This window comes from Cyclopterus lumpus, chromosome 4 (genome assembly GCF_009769545.1).
Source record: "Cyclopterus lumpus isolate fCycLum1 chromosome 4, fCycLum1.pri, whole genome shotgun sequence".
Taxonomy (NCBI): Eukaryota; Metazoa; Chordata; class Actinopteri; order Perciformes; family Cyclopteridae; genus Cyclopterus; species Cyclopterus lumpus.
In genome coordinates this window covers 1,223,466-1,247,241 of record NC_046969.1, presented here as the reverse complement: position 1 = coordinate 1,247,241, position 23,776 = coordinate 1,223,466, and the positions used below count along the sequence as shown (strand labels likewise).

General features: G+C 47.4%; 2 protein-coding genes across 3 annotated transcripts; one reads left to right on the top strand and one right to left on the bottom strand.

Annotated features, from left to right (window-relative positions):
- Window positions 1-303: 303 nt before the first annotated feature.
- Window positions 304-3,286, top strand: smx5. The gene is made up of 5 exons (XM_034530178.1): window positions 304-394; window positions 607-674; window positions 979-1,009; window positions 1,100-1,159; window positions 2,748-3,286. The coding sequence occupies exons 1-5, from the start codon at window positions 392-394 to the stop codon at window positions 2,871-2,873; spliced, it is 288 nt and encodes a 95-aa protein (XP_034386069.1). The 5' UTR covers window positions 304-391; the 3' UTR covers window positions 2,874-3,286.
- An 830-nt stretch (window positions 3,287-4,116) lies between these two features.
- On the bottom strand, window positions 4,117-19,853 carry bcl6aa (BCL6A transcription repressor a). 2 transcript variants are annotated; one of them, XM_034530412.1, is made up of 10 exons: window positions 19,626-19,853; window positions 12,282-12,374; window positions 8,256-8,427; window positions 7,931-8,152; window positions 6,866-7,840; window positions 6,453-6,634; window positions 6,182-6,349; window positions 5,927-6,057; window positions 5,579-5,716; window positions 5,325-5,468 (listed from the first exon to the last, which is right to left on the bottom strand). In XM_034530412.1, the coding sequence occupies exons 1-10, from the start codon at window positions 19,651-19,653 to the stop codon at window positions 5,325-5,327; spliced, it is 2,253 nt and encodes a 750-aa protein (XP_034386303.1). In that variant the 5' UTR covers window positions 19,654-19,853. The 2 variants fall into 2 exon arrangements, with proteins under 2 accessions (XP_034386302.1, XP_034386303.1); XM_034530411.1 differs by lacking the exons at window positions 12,282-12,374; window positions 19,626-19,853 and adding an exon at window positions 10,716-10,846 and having other exon boundaries at window positions 4,117-5,468.
- Window positions 19,854-23,776: the final 3,923 nt, after the last annotated feature.

Below are 23,776 nucleotides of genomic sequence, written 5' to 3'. Positions count from 1 at the left end.
CTGAAGGGTGCGAAGGCCTTTAAGGCCTCTATAGTTGTAGGTCCTGTGCCTCAGGACCCATCAAGAAACGTGCAGGTCTGTGTGCAATACTAGCAGACCTGATGAACACTTAAGATGAAGGGACAGCTTAGATAGTCATTCCACAGACTCAACGAGACACTATTAAACGTGTTCTACTTCACGGCGATGCTATAACGCTTAATGGTCCCATCGTCCACGTAACAAACCACAAAAAACCTCTGAAGCTCGAGAGTTCAACGTGTTTTCACGCTCGTTAACACTGCGCGCACCTCTGGCGTCCTCGTGCGGTCTTGCTTAGTAGTTGCACCCCGACCCGTCGCAGTAACCCGTCATCAACACTCGACACACATGCGCAAGAAAACCTGCAATAATGGTGAGAACTCAGTTTTGAACGTCTGAATTTGTTTTAAGTTTACATTAAATGTCTTATTCGAAGAGTCGGTGAGGCGTTCAAGTACTCACGGCTCACTATTTCGCCAAATGCGCTTTAATTTGCTCGCTGTCTGCAAACCGGTGTCGTGCTCGACTGAAGCCCGATGCTAACATTACGTCGTCATGTCGCTGTGTTCTCTTTCTGCTTTGTAGCTTTTCTACTCGTTTTTCAAGTCGCTGGTGGGGAAGGATGTGGTGGTGGAGCTCAAAAACGACTTGAGGTCAGTATTGGTCAAGTAGCTCGATTCCCTTTGTTGGGTTTAGCCGCTCTGAATTTCCGTTAGCTAGCCACGAAGAACGGCGCTGCGCGTGCACGCGGTGTGAGCCGAGGAAGCGCTGAGGCTGTATTGAAGTGCTCTCTGGACACAATAATAGAAACGGCGTGCAATGCAGCGGGGTTGTTGTGCATCGTAATATATTACAGTTCAAGGTATTCGTGTTATTTTGTCCACCACGGGCATGTGGACATCAGGGATAATGAACGCTTCTGGATTCCTGCAGTAATACCGACTTGTCTCTTTTCAGCATCTGCGGAACGCTTCACTCTGTTGACCAGGTTGGAAATCACGATTCAAGTCAATCAGCTGCTTCTTTTACTATCAGACTGCAAGTTATGACTTCTAATATGTTCTCGTGTGTGTTTCAGTACCTGAACATCAAGCTCACAGACATCAGTGTCACCGATCCAGAGAAATATCCACACATGGTGAGTCTGGGCACCGATCATCCAGTGTTCTCCTTCTGATGTTCTCCTTCTGATGTTCTCCTTCTGATCATCCAGTGTTCTCCTTCTGATGTTCTCCTTCTGATCATCCAGTGTTCTCCTTCTGATCATCTGATGTTCTCCTTCTGATCATCCAGTGTTCTCCTTCTGATGTTCTCCTTCTGATCATCCAGTGTTCTCCTTCTGATGTTCTCCTTCTGATCATCTGATGTTCTCCTTCTGATTATCCAGTGTTCTCCTTCTGATCATCCAGTGTTCTCTTTCTGATGTTCTCCTTCTGATTATCCATTGTTCTCCTTCTGATCATCCAGTGTTCTCTTTCTGATGTTCTCCTTCTGATCATCCAGTGTTCTCCTTCTGATGTTCTCCTTCTGATCATCTGATGTTCTCCTTCTGATCATCCAGTGTTCTCCTTCTGATGTTCTCCTTCTGATCATCTGATGTTCTCCTTCTGATCATCCAGTGTTCTCCTTCTGATGTTATCCTTCTGATCATCCAGTGTTCTCCTTCTGATGTTCTCTTTCTGATCATCCAGTGTTCTCCTTCTGATGTTCTCCTTTTGATCATCCAGTGTTTTCCTTCTGATCTCCTTCTGATCATCCAGTGTTCTCCTTCTGATGTTCTCCTTCTGATCATCCAGTGTTCTCCTTCTGATGTTCTCCTTCTGATCATCCAGTGTTTTCCTTCTGATGTTCTCCTTCTGATCATCCAGTGTTCTCCTTCTGATGTTCTCCTTCTGATCATCCAGTATTCTCCTTCTGATGTTCTCCTTCTGATCATCCAGTGTTCTCCTTCTGATGTTCTCCTTCTGATCATCCAGTATTCTCCTTCTGATGTTCTCCTTCTGATCATCCAGTGTTCTCCTCCAGGGTTCTCCTTCTAATTGAGATCGAGGATATCCTCAAACCTCAACATTGTTAATCGCCGTGATGCTCCATGACTTTTGTCAGAATTGCTTTTGAACAAGTTTAATTTTATTTTAACGGGGTGACGTTTCAGGCGTTTGGGCTCAGAGCCCTCGGCTGTAAAAACACCGCTACAGACTTTGGACTTTTCTCAAATCCTAAATACAGCGTGATGCGAGTCCCCAAAAAGCGACGTGCGAGGAACCCGTTTGGAGTTTCCTCTCGCATGCAGACTCGGAGCTCCTTCCTGTGTGGAGTATGTAACCCATGCAAAAGTACGGTGCAGATATTACAATAAACCAAAGAAACGTAGTTAATGCGTAGCATATAGTGTAACATGGCAAACATGAAATGCATCAATCATTTGTCGTAATAACAATACTTTATGGTGATTTCAACACGTTGCACCTTTTTAACAAACGTGCACGCTGAGGCAACAACAAGGGTTCAATACTTAATTTGAATGAGGTCAGAAAGAGGTTGTTGTTGTTATCAGTTTTATTATACCACAATAAAAGTAAAGCCAATGTCAACCCCCATCAGTTCCGTGAAATGAGACACTCCGTTAAGCGCCATCTAGTGGACTATAATCCGGACTGCTCCGTCGCGTCGATGTGACCATTTCTCTTCTAACTCCACATCGTCTTGTCTCAATTTCCCCGTAGCTGTCCGTGAAAAACTGTTTCATCCGTGGATCGGTGGTCCGGTACGTTCAGCTGCCCGCGGATGAGGTGGACACTCAGCTCCTGCAGGACGCTGCGCGAAAAGAAGCCATGCAGCAGAAGCAGTGACCGACCCGAAGAACGGGGTCCAGTTTGGACTGGGGGGGTTTTGTGACAGTGAATTATTATATAGATTTGAGTTGCATTCAAGATGATACGGTTTGTGCCGCTCTTGTGATTTAAGCCGTATTGGTCATGTTCCTGGGCTTTCACAAGGAACTCAATTGCATTCCTCGACGTCAGCGATCAATAAGTTTGCAAATGGTCTTCAACCGCGCAGGAAGGCTTCATTTGATACTGCCTTTTTTGGGGTTTTGTGTAAAAGAAATGGGACTAAATTAAATTTTTCGAGCCCAGTCGAGGTAAAGATCTGTTAAGTTTCTGTTGAGTAAAACGAGCACTGTTATTTACCCTTTTTTTTTAATGCCTTGTTTTTTTGTTTGTTTTATGCCACTTCAAAATAAAACGCTATTTTATTTACATGTTGATCTTGTTGTCATTTGTAGAGATGCTTTTGTAGTTTTTCAGTTGGGAAGCGTTGTTTTCTAGGATCACGAATGGAAGTTATTTTGTACACTCTTGAATTTACGTGGAATAACCGTGAACATGCCACGGCCTCATTGCGCTGTCAGTCGCCCACATCAGAAAGACGTGACGTGTGATCAATACGAGCACCGGTTCCCCCACTGGACCACTTGGAGCGACACGTTTGGACTTCTGGAAAGAAGAAGCGACGTTCCTCCGCTTCCAAACCAGAAGTCCCATTCATCGGACCCGGTGTGGTCCGGTGTGACCTGTAGATTTGTCGTCAAACACGTTTCTGTGGGCCTTACAGTACTTATGAGCCGCTCTTATTCTTTTCCCATTAACTCTGATTATTCATCCACAGCTTCAGTGTCTGTCTTCTGAATGCACGGTGTGGTGGACGGCGGCTCGTCGGTAGCCTTTAGTGGAATGTCGGTGCAGTTCATAAGGGCATGAGCAGAAACGGTAAAAAGCCCCATTTCCTTGGTGAGAGGTAGCTGCTACCCGTCGCTGTGGTATTTGCAGCCCTTTTAAGAATCGGAGTATGTGACACTAATCTTTTTTTAAGGTGATGTGATGCAGGTCTTCACTTGGATTCAGCTTCGGTCCAGGTCCGCAGGAATCCATCTGTGTTGGTGCTTCATCACATCGCCTTAAAACACCAGTATTTAGTGGATGAGTGAGAGCCTCGAGTGACCTGTGCTACGCTGCAGCTCAACGGCTCGGTTCTGTCTGGTTCTAATGTGGCCCTCCAGAGAGACGGCTGGAAACACGTTGACAAACTCAGTCTGGTGTTGATACATAGAAATCAAATACCTTTATTTTACATTCATACATCTAGAACATTGTACAATAACTTCAATGCAGTTTTTTTCTTTTTTTTCCCCAGTTTCTTTTTTAAAAAGCCCAATCCAAAAAACAAGTCCTGAAGATTTACAATGATGAATTTTGCATCTTTTCAGGGTCAGTGACAAGCATTTAAAAATATATATACACACACACACACACACACAAGGGGTTAGGACAAGTGGTGTCCAAGAGTTGTACCTTTTTTAAATAGAGCTGGGCTGAACGGGAGGATTCAGACACCATAGAAAGGCACATTGAATACACAGTGTATGTACAAACGGAGAGAAAAAAACCTGGACACGTACACAAGTTACTGTAGGAGCTAGAACAATGAGCAAAACTGTAAACATTCACTTATGGAAAACAAACAAACAAAAGTCACATCTATACAAATACACTCAAAGCAAAATATTTTCTTGGTCATAACAAAGCCTCGAAATGCATCTCAACACTTGGATTGGATCCGCCAGCAGAGAGCAACCCCACAGATATAATTACACAATATGTCACAATATTTATGCCGTGTGCCCACTCCATGTGCGGCGCCGACGGTAAGAGAGTACCTCATGCAGAACCATCTGATATGTTTGACAAAACCCAATTACAATGTTTCTTCCTTTTCTTTTTTTCCCCTCACCTGTTCACATGAATATGGCAACTTGACAAGGTGCAACATGTACATACATCTACATAAAAAAACAACTGTGCGGCCGCAAATCTGGGAATCTCAAAATATATGTACCACCCGTCGATCAAAATGTTCCATACTTTCAGAAAAGTAAGTTCTCTGATATAAAATACTGTATTTTCAAAAACACTGATTGTTTACATTCTGTCCTTCTCAACAAAATAAATCTTTATATACGTACCTTCAAAGCTTAGAAACACTCCCGACATACACATATATATATATATTTATATATATATATATATATTTATATTTATATCTACATAGAAACAATAAAGTGACTAAGACGCCGTTAGTGGCTCTACGTTCACATGTAGTGGAAACCCGTTTAGATGGCGTACGCAGCCCAGTTATCCGTCTAATGAACACAGTGTGGCACTACAATTTTGGATGATTGTACAAGTTGGGGTCTTTTTAAAATGCCAAGGTCAAGATTGAAACCGTCCTCTCCCTGTGGCTCAGCACGCCTTCGTCAAGTCGGTGGGCATGTCCGCCGTCGACATGCGGTACTGGATCTTGGTGTTGGTGATGGCGCCGTGCTTCTGCCGCAGATGCAGCCGCAGCTGGCTCTTGTGGCGGAAGTGCAAGTTGCATTTCTCGCACTGAAAAGGGGGAAAGCGGCGCGGCGTTATTTAAATGTTGCCACTGTGTGATTGATGTACTTATTCACGTTAATCTTTTGCATGAGGAGCGATGCGGCCGGTCGACCTACATGGTAGGGCTTCTCTCCCGTGTGAATGCGCAGGTGGCTCTTCAACGTCTGCAGGTGACGGAAGCGCGTTCCACAGATCTCGCACGGATATGGCTTCTCGCCGGTGTGGATCAACACGTGGGCGCGCAGATGAGCCACCTGAAAAAGACAGGCGCAAACCGTTATCAGCCAAGGAGTTGTCTTTACGCACAGACGCTGACGAGACGCCTCAGACGGCACATTGGTTCCCTTTGTATAAAAGCCACGATGACTACACGCCGATAGTTAGAGTTCAGAGAGGAGTATTAGTGCCATTGGCCCATGCAATGTTTTTAATATGAGGCCTTTTCTATGGAGGGGTGTTATTACCTGTACAAAACGAGCTCCGCACGTCTCACATTTGTATGGCTTCTCTCCTGAGTGGATGCGTGTGTGAGTCTTGAGGTTAGCTGGTCTGTTAAACTGAGCGCCACAGATGTTACAGCGATACGGCTTCTCCCCTGTGAAAGAACAAGCACATCGCGGAAGAGGAAACAAAAAGAAAGGGGGGGGGACACCCTGTTAGAATCCAGCAGCGAAAAGGAGCAGAGACTTGACGGGCCGGTAGAAGAATCCTGGACGTACCCGTGTGGACGGTCTTGTGGCTGGCGAGGTTGCCCTTGTATCGGAAAGCAGCCTGGCAGCGGTCGCACTTGTATGGCTTGTCGCTGTGCATCTGGAGCATGTGCTGCTTCAGCGCCTCGTCCTCAGCAAACTTGGAGTCGCACTCGTTGCAGAAGAACGTTCCGTTTTCTGTCCGGGAGAGAGAGAGAGAGAGAGAGAGAAAGGGGTTAACCCCTCATCCCCGAGCCAAGCGGAAGCCATTTGTCTTTTGACGTCCGGCAACCAAACTCACCGCAACTGGAGTCGGAGTATTCTGAGTGCAGCTCCGTCATCTCCTCTGCCAGGCGGGACCTGGGGGTCTTGGGACACACCTCGGAGTGCTGCGGGGACGGCGTGCCGCAGGACGAGCAGTTGAGCCGGCTCAGGTAGTGTGGAGGGGGGCCGTCTCCGTTCCTCAGTGAGCCCTCCAGTGCACTGGCAGGGAAGAAACGCACACTTCATATTTATAATCAAATGCAATTCCAAATATAATTCCTAAAATGATCCTGGATTATAGAAAATAAAAGAGTAAATAAAAATCAAACCTTCTTCCTACCTAAAAGATTCCTTCAAATTGACGTTTGCTTGCTTAGGGGATCAATAAAGTATTTATTTATCTATCTAGAAATATGCCGCGATGTACTTGGAAAAAGCCCAAACGCTCACCTGTTGATGATGTTGTTGAGACGACTAGCCTGGGGCACGGGCAGGTCCTCGCTGTGATCGCTGCTCTTGCTGGTGGCTTGCGGGTCCAGGTTCTCTGAGTCGCTGGGGTGGAGGTAGGACTGCAGGCCGAGGCGCTGAGGGGAACGAAGCCCGGGGTCCCGCAGACCCGCCTCCTCTTCCTTCGCGCTCTGGTTCAGCACGATGAACTTGTACTTCTTCCAGTTTCGGGACTTGGGGTCCTGCAAGCCTTGCGGAGTCTGCACGCCCCCGCCGGCTGCCGCTTGGGAGAGACCGGCATTCTTGCTGCTGCTCGACTCCGTCGGGGAGTTGGGCTGGCAGTCTGATTTGAGGGGGCTCTGCGGGCTGCTCATGAGGCCCTTGCGTCCAGTGGTGGAGATCCCCAGCGGGTAGTGGTGATGGATCAGGTCCTCCTCCGCCTGGGGGGCGTGATCCTTTACCGAGTCTCTCTGGTGTTCCAGGGTCTGCGTGGGAAACGCTCGCTTCCTTGTGCCGAGGGCGATGGACTGGCCGACCGCCTCGTGGCTCTCCCTCCGCATCTCGTCGTCCCTCCCGAGCTCCCTCGAAGCGTAGGTGGTGGAGTGAATGATGCCGGAGGAGCCGGCACCAACTGCCCTGGTGTATTCCGCCCGGATGATGTTGGCGCTGTCATGCGGGGAACAGTGCTTGTGGTGGATGCCACTCTTAGAGAGGTCGGCAAAAGCGTTTTTGGCATCGGTCAGTTTGCAGAGAGGGAAGGGGAATCCTGGCATGGGAAACTGCCCGTAGAGATGGTAGTTGCTGGGGGTGCTGACCCCGTTGAACATGTTTGAGCCGTAGGGCCTCCCATCCCTGAAAGGAGCTACGCGGCTGTGCAAACTGTCGACCACATCGTGGGGCCGGTACGCATGGACATCCTGAGGTAAGACCAAGGGACTGACCAAGAACTCGTCTCTGGGCAGCTTAGCGGACGGATCGCTGTGGAAAGAATGAGGAGTGTGAAAAATATCACGACGGATGCTGACAACGGTGAATATGACGGACGCAACGGAAGCTTATTCAGCCGACCTGGTTTTGATGAATCTGTGGCAGGTGTCCACGACGTGGTCCATCTGCAGGTAGATGGCCGTGTTCATGATCGCCATGATCAGACTCTCCTTTAGCGTGAGACGGGAGGTGTACATGAACTCCAGCACGATGGCGAAGCCCTCTGGGTCCACCTTTGGGTCCAGACTGATGGCGTTGAGGTTGCACTTGTGGGAGTCGGTGAAGATGCTGTAAAACAGCCCACTGAAGCCACGCAAAAGTCGGAAAAAAAACAAAGATAAGTCACTTCATCTCTAAACGGCGAGAGGACAAATTGTCTCACGTTAACACGGAGTAACACACGCACCTGCAGGCCATGAGAACGGTCTTGTGTGCACGAAACTGCTGCCTGTTGACCAAGATGGTGACGTCGGTGAGAATGTCTCTGCTCCGCAGCCGGTTCAGGTTGAGCAGGACATCGCTTGCATGGCGCGTGAACTGTATGCAGCTGTCTGCTGCGCAAGCCATTTTGTCAAGTTCTGCAAAATAAAAATGTATTATTATTTTACACACACAAAGAACGAGTGCCCTGGCTCAACGCCACAACCACCGCTCTGTATCGATGTTGAAGTCCAGGGAATGTTCACAATGTTGAGCCTCAATGTGGCAGACGCGTCCTTCCAGAAGGCGGCGCCATTTATTAAATAAACACGTCTAGACGTTTCAACCTTTTGGAATCTCTCCTTCTAAACCACCGGTTGACAAGTCAATACAGCAAATGAAGACGGAGGGGACGTTGTTTCATATTCTAAAACAAACCGGAGCAGACTAAAGTATTCATGATATAATCTTGTAATAACGCTATTTTTGTTATACTCACTCCGTTGATTTTAATTACATAAAAATAGCTTATTTTAGATTTTTTTTAAATGTAAAATAAAATCAAACACTTTTAGATGTGTGTATAATTTTTTTAATGCGTTATTCGGCGGTTTTATTTTCACATATATATAAATATAAATATATATACATCAAGTCGCTCTGTCCACTTTATTTCTCTAGATTCAGTCCAACGGGAGAAAGTTGGTCGGAGAACCAGCTGATGAAATGAGGAAAAGCGGTTTCAACAAGCAGCTGACTTATGACTGACAACTATTATTATTATTATTATTATTATTATTATTATTATTATTATTATTATTATTAGTAACCACACAATTAACGGCCGAGCTCTAGATGTGCATGTCACTCGCCGGGTCGGTGCAGCGGGTCGCCGCCTGCAGTGACGCTTTCCTTGTTTGCCATCAAACCTGCGACCGCGTGTTGTTGTGAAGCAGCACGCGCACTGCGGGCTCTTCACCAGGGTGACGTCGTGCCCGTTTCTAGGTCACTTACTTTTAAGCGGGGTGACGAGTGTCATTTAACTCACTTTAAGGCGGAATTGGCTTTATGAAAACGCGGATTTATGGCGCTTTTTCATCTCAATAGTGAAGTCTGTAACTGGACACGTCCGACAATAGAAGCAGAGAACCGCCTCAATAGACCAATAAACTGATCAAACAAGTAAAGAAGCTGCGGGTCCAACACTTCAGTGGGGGATCAAGTGGTGAAGTGGACTGCGGGTCCAACACTTCAGTGGGGGATCAAGTGGTGAAGTGGACTGCGGGTCCAACACTTCAGTGGGGGATCAAGTGGTGAAGTGGACTGCGGGTCCAACACTTCAGTGGGGGATCAAGTGGTGAAGTGGACTGCGGGTCCAACACTTCAGTGGGGGATCAAGTGGTGAAGTGGACTGCGGGTCCAACACTTCAGTGGGGGATCAAGTGGTGAAGTGGACTGCGGGTCCAACTAAATGACACCCGGCGCATCCCGGTCTGCGCAAACAGCGGGTCCTCGTCCCACCTCGATAACAGGTCGTGCTATGGACCGGGACATGGTCTGGTGGGGGAACCCGTTCCTGAGCACGAGCTCGGTCTAACGAACCTCAGAGTCCGCGACACACGTGACACTTTGCGTGAAGCCACTCTGAGCGACCCTCTGTCAAGAGAAGAAAACAGCGTTCAACTTTATCACGCGTGGAAACGCCACGATGCACACACACACGCACACGCACACACACACACACGCACACGCACACACACGCACACACACACACACACACACACGTACACACACACACACACACACACACACGCACACACACATCTCTGCTAATGTTTCCGGCACAATGTGACGGTAACAGACGGGCTGGCTCGGCGCAGCCTTTTGAAGTAAAAGCACACACATCCTGAACCGGGCGGCCATGCTGCCAGCAAAGTTTGCCTGACAGCGCGCGAGCCGCCGCCACACGGCCGCGTTGACGCGTCAACGTACAAAGGAGCATTTAAATCAGAGCGCGCGTGAAGAGCTGCTCCGACTCCGCACGAGAGCCGTGCGCGCGGGCTCCGGGCAGCCATGCGCACGGCTCCGAGTCCTCATGTCCCCCCGGTGTAACGCCTGCGTAACGTCCGCACACCGAGCGTTATTACAGCTTCACAACAGAGCGGCACGGAGACGCTGCGGCGAGCGGAGGGAGGCTGCGGCTCCGTGCCGCTGGCTCAGACGCGGCGCGCGGAGCAGCGCGAGGCAGACGATCTGTCAAGAGAGCCGCGCGTGGCTGTCACCGCGGCAGCCTCAGAGTTGGGGCTCCGCACTGTTCAAACTGCCACAGACAGCCACGCAGCCCCGGCGACACACGCACTCCACCGGCCACACGCGGACAAACAGCTCGGTCTGAAACACCCGCAGCACACAGTAGATAACAACAAAAAGGAATTTAAAAAATCACCTGGTAGCGCTTTCCTAGAAACTTCTTGCATCACCACTTCTAAGAACCCCAGTTCTAAGAATCGGACGAGCTCAATTCTCGGAATTTGAGCCCGAGACCGTACCACTTTGCCGTAGCAGGGGTGCGACGTTTTTTTCCCCCGGCGCTGAAAACAACTCCTTTCCAAAGCTCTCATCTGAATGCATTTTCTAAACAGCGGGTTTCACGGCAAACACTGCTTAAATACAGCGTAATACAGCACACAAATGTCAATTATTTTGTATAATAATGCGGAGAATTGTTTAAGAGCGATGCAACCCCCCCCTTGCTTTTGGTTGAACCCATAGTCACAGGACGTCGACGTCACGGGTTCCTTAAACCCAGCCCCCGAAATTCTGAGAACTAATTTATATTCGGTGATTTAAGCAACGTGCCGTCTCGTTGCCGTTCGCTCGCATTGAAACCACTACGCGCGGCCTACGTGTTGCCTACAGCACACAGACCGACTTCTTAATTAGGCTCACGCGGACAGGCCGACGTGACGGTTCTGCTCATCCAGAATCCGTTCTGCTTCTTGTAGGCAGATATCCTGCAGGTATGCTGACTTCATAGATGGAGAATACTGCGAATCACCATCGGGGGTTTGTTAGAAAAGGAAAACTCTAATGGGTCCATCATTGTAGCCAGGCGGCTGAGCGCGCGCGCGCGCGTGTGGATGTGATTGCGTTTCGGTTAATGCCGTGCATGAGCGCTCATCTGCGCATGCAACTGTTTATTACGCGAGCGTTTGACTTCTTTTTCTCTCCATAGATGACATTAAGTGTTGGTGTATTTGTAGGCGCGAGCTGCAGTCCTGCACTAACTTCATGATTATGGGAAACCTGTTGCAGGGAAGGGAGCGCAGCACCACTCTCAAAACAGGACATGTGCAAAGGATGTGCAGTCTAGCCCTGGTCATCATCGTGTAGGTTATTAATGTGAAACATGCCATGATATTGCAGCTATATAGATGTAACGTGTCGGTGCTACTCTACTGTGCTCCTTTGTAACCCAGTTGGCACCGTTTAGACGTCAGCCTCTTGTTCTGCGGACCTTTCTTTGGATTGGAAAGGGGGAGGGTGCCTGAGTAATTGTCCATGTCAGATGCTGTGCACACTTAACAACAACCAAAACGTTGCTCATTAAAATACAAAGGGAAAGTTTCCTGGAAAATTAATTGAATGCATTGCTGTGTTTTTCATTTTATTGTTTTACTCCCTGCTCACCATTTAATTTAAGGCATCTGTTGCATCATTTCCCAGAGTTGGATGAAAATAAATAAAAATAAAAAAAGTTTGAGTTTACTAGTGATGTGTTTTAATTTGAAAAGTCTCACCAGCCAGGCTTTTTGTTGTTGTGTGTCACAGAAGAGAAGTTGAACCCTAGTTTTCTTTCTTTCCTGCGTGTAAATGAGCATATCTGCTTTTTCTTTTTTGGTCTGTCCATAGACAGGTTGTGGTGCCTGGTTACGGGGGATGAGTACTGTTTGACAGCATCTGAAAGGCTGCATTCATTTCATGAGTTTGTGTACTGTCGGCGGTGACTCACCTTGGAAACTGTGCTTGTGGTGATCCCAGACCACAGACTCCCCGTCTTTCCTCATCCCGTTCACCCCTTGGCACAGAAGGAGCATTTGCTGAGCTGGTGGCACACAACAAAGACAACGTTTACATATTAGTGCACATCACAACAGGGATGGTGAACCCTCCCTTTATCTGTGGTAGTTGGAACGTTACAAAATGACATACTGGAACTCTGGTTGGATTTAAATGCTCCAATGGCTCTACATCTATGACATATTGTAATGGTTGATATTCATATGGAAAGATCAGACTTGTCCTCTGGGTTGGATTTGTGTTTTTACTTTGGTAAACATCCACATTGGGCCTTTAAATCCCCTTCCTGATCATGTGACATAGTGTTGTTGTGATGGACGTTACAACTGAACATGTGTGACATGTTCCTCTTAATCAACGTGGAGCTGTTCCTCCGTTCTTTTCCACCAGACCCGTTTTTTGAGAGAGATGTCTACAATGATAATAGTGCTATAAGTTGTGAGGCACCTTTGTCACTCCGTGTACACCAAACGGTGTAATGCAGCCCTTGTTTCACTTTATTATTTAACCCTTTACGTGACGCCACTGTAATGTAACACACATTTCCCCCCGCGGATCGCCCCAACATCCGCCCATCTGGATCCGGCATCCCACTAAAAAAAACACTCCAGGTGTTTACAAACCAGAGAGCGGAGGAGAGGAGGAGGGGAGGAGGAGAGGAGGAAGAGAGGAGGAGAGGAGGAGAAGAAAAAAAAGTCCAAAATAATGAAGACGCGCCGCTCGTGCCACATCCAGACTGCGCCGAGCTCCACACAATGAGCAGCGTCAACTTATTCCAATCCACTTGGGGGATGTTTAAGGCGGCTCCGGCGCGGCTATGCATAATGCACGGCCATAAAGCATCCAGGAGTTGGGAGAAGGATGTGTGATTTAACCGAGGCCTCATGCTGTGCCCGGCTACAGAGGGATGAGATAATTACCACAAATCCTTGGCAAACTTTTACGCAACCGATTCCTTGCGTAAAAAAAATGAATGACCCACTTAGGGAGAGGACAGAGGAGGAAGCGCGCAGGGCAGCGGATCGATATCGGCCCGTCTGAACCGACCGGGTCAGGGTCAGGGACAAGCCAAAGCAGGGTGTGACAGTGACCCAGCACCAGCTGCACAAAGCAAGAGGATGATGGAGGTGAACACGTCTCTGAAGCCGGATCAGTGCTACACTCCGTGCACGATGGGTCATTGAATAGAAAATGCCCACTGACAAAAGCCCCGAGGCCCGGAGGTTGCCTCACTTCTTTTTTCTCTTTTTTCTCCTTCTTCATAAACTGCACACTTTTGTCTCGTTTCACAGCAAATTTCTGCCAACTTCAGTGTTCATTGTCAGCAAAGATGTGAGTGTGGAGTTTTGTTCTGAGGCATGATGCAACCGCGCTGTAACACCAAACAGATAATGCTGTTAGCTACAGAGGTCTTTTTTAGTTCCCTTTCTTTAAAAGAATTTTCTTCTTGTATTGTTAAGTTTCACTTTTCTTTTTTCTTTTTTTCCCTTCGTGCATCCTAGAAGCATTTCTCTTCTCCTTTGTCCAACACCTTTCCCCGTGCCCACACGGCTAAGACATCTGTGGAAAGGTTATGCCTATTTAAAAAAGATGTGCTCCTCTGTCTTATTGGATGTATTTATGCATTTTCCTTCATCGTCTATTTGTGCAGAAGACAAATGACATGCATAATTTATAACGTCAGTTAACGAACACGACGTGTAATAACAAATAGACGGTGAAGAATCCACTGATGGGTATCAAAAGATGTCTTCTTCTTCTCCGAGCAGGTAATGATGAGCACACTTTACGTGGAAGCTTGCCTCTTGCTTTTCTTTTTCCTTTTCTTTAATTAACAGGCAAACTGGAAACTTCACCCTGACATGAAATCATGCCTGTTGTGCAACAAAGCCGCCGCGTGCCTCTGCCTGCACTCCAGGTCTGAAGGATGGCTTTCATCCAGCTTGACAGGGCTGAGGCACGACAGACAAAGAACTTTGCTTCTTTGTTTATTACACGCACTGGTCAAATTAGAGCTTTCGGCTATTTTGCTTCCGTGACACGTCTTCCTTCCTTCTGGTGCAGAAGACAACCCAGATACACATTCAGGTGTCGTTGCTTTGTCTGTTTGCGTCTTTAGATTCACACGATAATAAAGACTCATTTCAATATTTAAACATAACCTTTCATGAAATATGTAATACAACTAATGCTCTTAATGTGAGTAATCAACTGGGGAAGTTTCATGGTGATATCTATTATTATTAAACATCTCTTTAAAGGTTGTTTTCTCTTAATGAGTTCTCAGACTCCACTTCAGCTCTTTTATACACCACATTTTACACTTTCATTACTACTCAGGGCTTTGTTCATATTTCATCCACAGTCTGATTAGGACAACATCTTATTCCTTAAAAACATGGCAGAATTTTACAAAAGTTGTTATGGCTGTTGACAGTATTTCTTTCTGATTCATTGATACCAAAATATGTCCTTTGACTCTAATATGTGCACACAATGAAACATGGCTTCACCCGAGGTGCAGAAATCTATGCAGATGAATGCATATTTAATGAGCTTCTTCCTCATTTGTATCTATAAACGCACCCGCTTCAGAAAACGTGTAGTACAAAACGCAACTGTCTCCGCGAGGTAGACGACCGGGGACGTTTCCCCGTGAGACCTGAGGGCTGAACGTTGGCCCGGTTCACCTGAGCGTCTCCTTCGGCACGCGCAGGAACACAACCAGCAGCGGTGAATAACAGAGCGGCACGCCGCCTGACAGCAGTCCGGGTGAACATTTGGGGCGGTGCCTCTCTTTGGGCTGTGTCCTCCTCATCGAGCACTCGAAGGTTCTGCGTGTGTCGTGAAGCAGCAGAACAAGTGTCAATGGCCACGTGCACACGCGCTCTGCTCCCATTCTGCTGTATCAAGTTACTTGGTTAGAAATCAAATGCGCACACCCAACCAGCTGAGTAACTTTGGAGTAACTTTCTGCAGGGTAACCTTGAGCCGGCCGGCTGAGCGCGCTGAGCTTAGAGGAGCGCTCGTGGGCCGGAATTCCAATCGGGTGGAAGTCAAAGCGTGGAGAGTCGGGGACTCTCGAGGCCGGCTGAGGGGGCGGCCGGGAATGCTGCCTGTGAGGAGCTCTGTGGAATGTTCCACACATTCCAGAACCGGTGTGCCATCTGCTGGAGGACGGCGGGTTGCTTCCTGCGGGCACGTGTGTGCCGATGCACGCAGACCTCCAGTCTTCCTCCTCGTCACACGCAGGAGTCCCTCCAGGAGGGGGCTCGCTCCACGTTGGGTTTCAAAGCCACGTTCAGCGGGGTTGGCTCCTTCCAGCCTTCTGCTGCTTCCACATGTGGGCAGGGGTTAGCAGAGGGGTGCAATATAGTGAACTAATGGATACGGGTTAAATACTTACCTGTAGTGAGAGGCACTTAAAAGAAAATAGTTCCTAAATGAAACGGCTCACAACAAGGTGGATCAACTTTAGTAACCGGGTCATGATTTCTGAAGAGAGACATTTTCAAATGTGTTTTTTAAATTCATTTTATTTTTATTGGCGCTTTGAGCACCACATATGGTTCCATTATATTGGAGAGAAGGCGCATATCTCCAAAACCAGGCAACTCGCACCAAACAATCTTGATAAACAGCACTACAGGGAAGAGGAACATATGTTGGTAGTTTGGGGGTGAACTGTCCCCTTTTAAACAATAGTTAGCCAACAGAGTGTCAATATTTCAAATAGTTCGCCAAAAGAAATAACTGTCTAAAATGTAGTCAAAAAAAGTTAGCTGAAAGTAACGCACAAACAATTAATATAAGTATAAAAGTAATTGAGAAACTGTTATGAGCTGAATGGATGAATGGTGAAAAGATTCAAGTGGTGGGAGTAAGAGTGCAAACTGGACCAAATTGAGCATAACACAAAAAAGATGTAATAATAACCGAGTCTATCTCGGTATCTATATGTAAATCAGCAGGTTCATTTCCCACCGTGATTGATTGGTGATTGTGATTGATTGATTCAGCGCTCTGTGTTCTTCCTGCTTCGTCACCAGTCACACCTTTTTCTTTCTTTGTGAACTTTAAGAGTCTCCGATTGCCATCGATGCGGGCGTGACGCATATGAATAGGATATGAAAACGACGCCTATTAACTCTTCCTTGGCACCGTTTAGGCAATACGGGAACACAGTGTTTCCACTGCAGCTGGAACCTGCCAATGTCAACATGTTTACAGCGACTGCATGAACCAGTTCCACTTCTTTGTTTGGTGCACTGGACGGTCACTCACAATGTGGATCTGGGACTTAAAGTAGACATCATCAGGGGTTGGAGAAGGTCCTTCCACTCACTTCTCTCTCTCTCTGTGTTGCCCCTTCTCTCTCTCTTTCTCTGTGTTGCCCCTTCTCTCTCTCTCTCTATCTCTCTCTCTCTCTCTGTGTTCCCCATTCTCTCTCTCTCTTTCTCTGTGTTGCCCCTTCTCTCTCTCTCTCTCTCTCTGTGTTGCCCCTTCTCTCTCTCTCTCTCTCTCTCTCTCTGTGTTGCCCTTTCTCTCTCTCTCTTTCTCTGTGTTGCCCCTTCTCTCTCTCTCTCTCTCTCTCTCTCTCTCTGTGTTGCCCTTTCTCTCTCTCTCTTTCTCTGTGTTGCCCCTTCTCTCTCTCTCTCTCTCTCTGTGTTGCCCTTTCTCTCTCTCTCTTTCTCTGTGTTGCCCCTTCTCTCTCTCTCTCTCTCTCTCTCTCTCTGTGTTGCCCTTTCTCTCTCTCTCTTTCTCTGTGTTGCCCCTTCTCTCTCTCTCTCTCTCTCTCTCTCTCTCTCTCTCTGTGTTGCCCTTTCTCTCTCTCTCTTTCTCTGTGTTGCCCCTTCTCTCTCTCTCTCTCTCTCTCTGTGTTGCCCTTTCTCTCTCTCTCTTTCTCTGTGTTGCCCCTTCTCTCTCTCTCTCTCTCTCTCTCTGTGTTGCCCTTTCTCTCTCTCTCTTTCTCTGTGTTGCCCCTTCTCTCTCTCTCTCTCTCTCTCTGTGTTGCCCTTTCTCTCTCTCTCTTTCTCTGTGTTGCCCCTTCTCTCTCTCTCTCTCTCTCTCTGTGTTGCCCTTTCTCTCTCTCTCTTTCTCTGTGTTGCCCCTTCTCTCTCTCTCTCTCTCTCTCTCTCTGTGTTGCCCTTTCTCTCTCTCTCTTTCTCTGTGTTGCCCCTTCTCTCTCTCTCTCTCTCTCTGTGTTGCCCTTTCTCTCTCTCTCTTTCTCTGTGTTGCCCCTTCTCTCTCTCTCTCTCTCTTTCTCTGTGTTGCCCCTTCTCTCTCTCTTTCTCTGTGTTGCCCCTTCTCTCTCCGGCCTGGTTTTGTTTTCAACTCCATCAAGTTCTCCCCACTGCCCGGGTCAAAGTGGCAGTCTGCGTCTCCAATGGTAATGGCTGATACTGGTCTGCAGAGCTGGTAGCACATCCACCACCTGCAGCTCTAAAACACCCTGACATGTGCAGCGTGACTCTGGGTAGAGCATAGAGCGTCTTTTTAAACACCTGCCGACACCAGAGGTCAAGTCCAGCGCGGCCGAGACTGTTTAGAAAGAAAAAACGCTGCTCGAGATTTTCACAATTTCATTTCACCAGAGGAATGTGGCACTAGCCCTCAGTGCATTTCAGTAGAGATCATCATCATCAAGCGTTCACAGCCTCCATTAGTACATAGGTGTATTTTCATGTCAGCTTTTTTTATTGGGTTTCCTCCAGCAGTAAATGGATTTAAATCCAACGTGGAAACATGGGATTGAGGAGGATGAAAGCAATCCCACCAAGCCCCAGAAGTCAGCTGCTTTAGCAAAATGTACCATGGGTACTGACATGGATTCAGGAAGAGATCATTCAAATATGTTAATAAAATATTAAATAAAACATATGCATAATGCATAAAACGCACAAGTACTTTGCAAACAAAGAAAATATTATTTTAAAAAACGGTTTCCCTCTCTTTTATTTTACTCCAATTTCTGAATAATCTGTGTTAGCTTTGCTTAAAATGTATAATTTGTGATTGAATTTTCTCCTTTGTCTTGTCAGCGCCCACAGCCTTTTATTTCATAAAGCCAGACGGTGCTTTCTCCCCATCTAAATTCTGGAAAACCTCCCACTCTTTATGTTTGCTCGAAAACAAATCAACTCCCATAACCACCGGGCCTCATTAATCTGCATTTGAGCACACTTGAAATGAAGAAATGAGCATATTTATATATATATATATATATATATATATATATATTTTGGGTAGGGTTCAATCCCACTAATGTATCACAGTCAACAGCCAATGCTTCCCCTCAGCGCTTTCATCAAAAGAAAGACCCAGGAAATGCCAGGTGGAGTGACAGCTCATTGTTATCAGACACTCTTGATATGTGCTGCACTTTGACATGGTCTGTGCTCCGCGTGCACAGGACCACCAGCGTCTCCAGTTACCATCGCGTGTTAATTCAACTGTGCTGTGTCTGTCTGACTATTGTGCACTAATGATCTGATTCTATATTTTGAAGGAGACTTTTGGTGGTACTTAACATGACATGTTGTGGAAGGATTGTGGAAGGCTCGATCAAAGAAAAGGTCCCTCGCATCACTCGGATCCCTTTTCTTGGCTCGAGTTGAACACATGCTTTTTACATACTGGAGATAAACCTGCGAGGACATTGTCTGCTGCATGCGCTGCTCCCGCATTTGCCTATCAGATGTCAGTTGTTTTATCGTGCCCCCCCTGTGAGCGCCGCTTTGCATGCACGGTCGCCCTCGTTAACGTTGTGAACAAGCAGGTGCATTGATTTGATGTCTGAGATTAGCCGACCCTCATAAAGCCGGCGTGGAACTCTAATGATTTGTTTCCGTGCAGCGAGCTGGTGTCTCTGGTCTTTGTGTGCTCAGCTGTCACTCATCCTGTGATACACAGGAATATGGAACAAGTAACACAATAAATAAATAAATAAATAATGCCGACTGTGGGTCAGTGGTTAGCAGGTCCGTCTTTCCCCCGGTTCATGTGCCCTTGAGCAAGACCCTTACCCCTGAATTGCTCCGTGTGATTGTAAGTTGCTTTGGATAAAAGCGTCAGCCAAATGAAATGTAATATTGTTTTTGATATACTCAAAAGTGTGACGATATATGACAAGAACTGGAAATACAGAAATCCCAAATCAACTATGTTAAATAAATTCCAGGATTTCTTCCTCGTTACGCCCCGCGTTCATTCATCTTGCCAGCGTTGCTCCCCTTGAGCTGCGCAGGTGCTGAGATGCGGAACAAAGAAGTCTCACCTTTTTTCTGCTGGAAGGAGTGAGGCATGATGGGATCTGGAGTGGGGAAGCGGGAGCAAGCGCTGCGCCTTGAACTCAAAAAGCTGCGAGGAAGCGACGAGGGGCCTCTCCTGCAGATCCAAAAGTCCTCCTCGTGAGATCAATCAAACTTTTTCCAATCCAGAGCATCGACACAACGCCGGCAAGTCGCTGGATGCTCCAGGATGCAGAGTCTGAACTGGTGCCCGAGCCTCCTCCTCCCGGGTGGCAGCCAGAGCTGTTGGAGGGGGGGGCTTGTGGGGGTGGGTGGGTGGGGGTAGCTGGGCAAAGGCCACGGAGTCTGTATCTGGCAGTGGAGGAGCGTTCAGCAGGGAAAGGCGGGCACGGCAGCGGGCTGGAGTGAGTCAAGTCGACTGAGCGCTCCGACGTTAGCGAGCCGGGTCCACAGGGCATCTCCTGCTCTCTGAGCTGATAGGCCGCCTGCACTCGAGCGCTCATTGATTGTGGCTCTCCACTTTTTCCACGAATGCTAAAAACCGTGGGGCAGGCTCGGTTTTTGGAGAAGAAAATAAGAGAAGAAGAAGAGATTAAGCAGCCTGTAAAATAATCCCAGTTTCCCTATATAATTCATTTGAACGAAGAGTCTAAAATCCCATTAAGCCACAGGAGCACCCAGCGCAGACCAGCAGTGCCTTTAATGTAGAGGAACTCTTGGAGCTCGTGCCATCTGCCAGATTAGACTCTTTTTTCATATACGGCAATGACACATTGTTTTATAAACAGAGCTTTTATACAACAAACATTTCAGTGTCCTGGAGCATTAATCTACCTAAGCTTATCTCAATCCATGGAACTAGATATTGCTCTTTATAACTTGTCTGCTGGAAGGGGGGGGGGGGGGGGGGGGGGGGGGGGGTTATTACATCACACCAGCTGTCACTTCAACCTGGCACAGCCAATAGGAAGGTCAGCAACGTGACAGCCACAGAGGAAATTAGGGAGGAAAATCCTGAAAACAGGGAAGCAACATTTGTTCAAAAAACTGTTAATATCAGTGTTGCATTTATTATTATTTTTGGTGTCAATATAAAATAGTTACTGTGTGTTATCGTTTAAACAAATTCCCCAGCAAAGATGCACTTGTTCTGCGTGTGAATCCAGAGGTGAGATCAGTGTGTAGTCACCACCCCTGATGTTGATGAAGAGAAGACTCTGCGTGGCAGATCATTGGTGCAGCAGCATTGGCACTGTGCTCTGTGTGTGTGTGTGTGTGTGTGTGTAAGTGTGTGTGTGCTCTGTGTGTGTGTGTGTGTGTGTGTGTATGTGTGTGTAAGTGTGTGTGTGTGTGTAAGTGTGTGTGTGCTCTGTGTGTGAGTGTGTGTAAGTGTGTGTAAGTGTGTGTGTGTGTAAGTGTGTGTGTGTGTGTGTGCGTGTGTGTGTGTAAGTGTGTGTGTGTGTGTGTGTGTGTGTGTGTGTGCGTGTGTGTGTGTGTGTGTGTGTGTGTGTGGGGAGGGGGGGGGGGGGGGGGGGGGGGGGGGGGGTATATGGGTGTATGTTCGTCGCAGCCACGGTGATAATCCGTTTGGATGAGTGGTACTAAAAGTCAGCCAATCCCGCCCCAAAAGCCAAATTAGGTCCAACACATTTCCATCATATTTCAGAATAAAGCGGCCCCCTAACAATCTGAGCTCTTGGGACGGGAACGGGGCGGGACAAGGGGGGGGGGGATGACCGGTGAGCCTGGGATCCGTGTGATCCAGGGATAAACTCCCCGTGAAGAAGCTTAGACCTCTGCACTGACACACAAACGAAAGCCAACAACAGGTCACACAAACACACACAACACTTTGATTGCTGTGTTGTCTCTGTTGCTGTCACCGGCAGCCACGGCAACGAGGAACCTGAAGATGAATGACAACATAGAGACATCAAGACTGACTGGAGTCCCGCCCCCCTCCCACCCCCCTTCCCCCCGTTCACTGTCTCCTGCTCTGCGGGGCTTATAGGATGGCTTCTGCAGAGAAGCATATGAGTGACCTTAATCATCAGAGGGATATTTGGGTTTTACTCGTATATGTGTTTGACTGGCAGGCGTAAAGAAATTTGGGAGAGGGGGGGGTCAAGGTCGGTGTAATCCATATCATCCCGTTACAGAGGCTGCGCTGCCGTCGGCCCCCGGGGGCCAAACAGCCAGTTTTTTTAATGCTGATAACGATGTTGGATTAATGCTGTCATCTGATGTAATTTCGGCCCGCATCAAATTAACAAAAGAGGGATCAACCAGATAAAATGAAAAAAAAGGGGATTTCTAGATGCAAACTAGATTTCATGAAAGTGTTTATTTTTTATATTTTTCAAAAGCCCAGACAGACTTCATATTTCTGGCTTGGCCTTTTCCCCCTTGGAAATAAAAGATTCACAGCATCCTGGCTCTCTACAGCGTGCCTCTCTCGCAGTGACCCTGCAATTCAACACCTTCTTGTTTTGTTTTTTTTATTACAAGGAAAAAAAAGATTATTCCAAATGTGGCCCTCGGTGAGTGATGCGGCCTGAATTTATAGATCGTTAATCAATTAATCCATCAAGTGACTCAATGAGTTCTTTCCAACAGCTCTCATAAACAGCCTGCATCGGTGCCGTTTCCTGGAGCGTCTCCAGGACGCCCGTGCACGCGATAACCTTTGTGAGGCAGTCGACTGCAGGTAATTATCACATCAGAGGAGGATAATGCTTCCTTGTCATTATCACTTACCTGCTATCGCGTAGATCTGTAATCTAGCTCCACTACGAGCCCTTTGTTGTGCCAACACGGAGCTCCCCGGTACCCACGGCGGCTGCTATCGGCTTCAATAAAGGTCACAAGTGCCTAATCTGGTGCTTTGCATTAGATGACATTTATGGAGCGAAGAGAAACTGCACTTCTGAGAGAGACAACCTGCACAACACATGATTTAAAGTGACAGCTTTGTGACGGGCGTTCCAGGATTGTCTTTCTTCAGCGAAGCACTGTGTACGGTCTGTGGGCGTTCAGAAAGTGGGATCTTCAGCATCAGGAAGGAAATGGGCTTGAGGCGTTCAGGTGCGATGTTTCATTGTGTCGGTATTCTAGTTCACCGATGATCTATGGAAAGTTGATACGTGCGAAAAGATGTATTCAAAGAAAGAAAGATCAAATTCGGTGTCTTTGTCACAAAGGGTGTGTATGTTCTTTCTTTTTTTCAGCACAAAAACGGCTCCAATGTAAAGTCACCGTTCGCCACCTTCGACCTGAGCTCCGGAGGCTGAGCTTCTCTGGAGGCCCAGGCCGTATTGGGCCCCGCTGGAGGGAAGGGAGGCACCGGAGAACCAGAACCAGTAGTGAGCCTGGCAGTAAAATGAGAGGCTGTCTAAAGGGACTCCGGTGCTCCGAAACGCCACCGCTTTTGTCCACAGGGGCCGCCAAAATCAACATCAAGTGAAAGTTCATTGTAGCTTTAAGGCTAATTAGAATTATTAACATTTTAGTGTTGGATGTGTTTTCTAAAGTGCATTATACATGTGAGGTCCAGCGTTTCTTTATTCTTAGCTGTGCCGCAACACCTGGTGCTTTTTTAAATTATTTGCTATAATCTTTTTGTATTTTACCCAACCGTGTAATAATTTTACGCCCCTCAGTCCGCCATTAAACATATCCATCCATCCATCCATTTTCAATACCGCTTAATCCTCATTAGGGTCGCGGGGGCGCTGGAGCCTATCCCAGCTGACATAGGGCGAAGGCAGGGGACACCCTGGACAGGCCGCCAGTCCATCGAGGGCCCATTAAACATATATATATATATATATATATATATAGAGAGAGAGAGAGAGAGAGAGACACTGGAGGTCTTTTGGGGCGGTCGAGTGTGTCCCGTTAGCTCACCCTTCATACTAAGAAACCGTTGCCATTGTTGTGCACATCTCGCGTGCACAGTGTCCGCATGCTATGCAGTCGGAACGCACCACATACTCTATTTTACATCATGCCCATACTATGAATAATATGTGTCAATATGTATTGTTGGTATGTGGTTTCAAACAGAGCCAATGTGTCCCCCCCTGCTTCTTCACACGCTACGTTGCCAAGCCTCCACAAAGAACTATTAAGTTCACCCCCACCTAACTCCAACTCCCAACTCCACATTTTGTGGAAT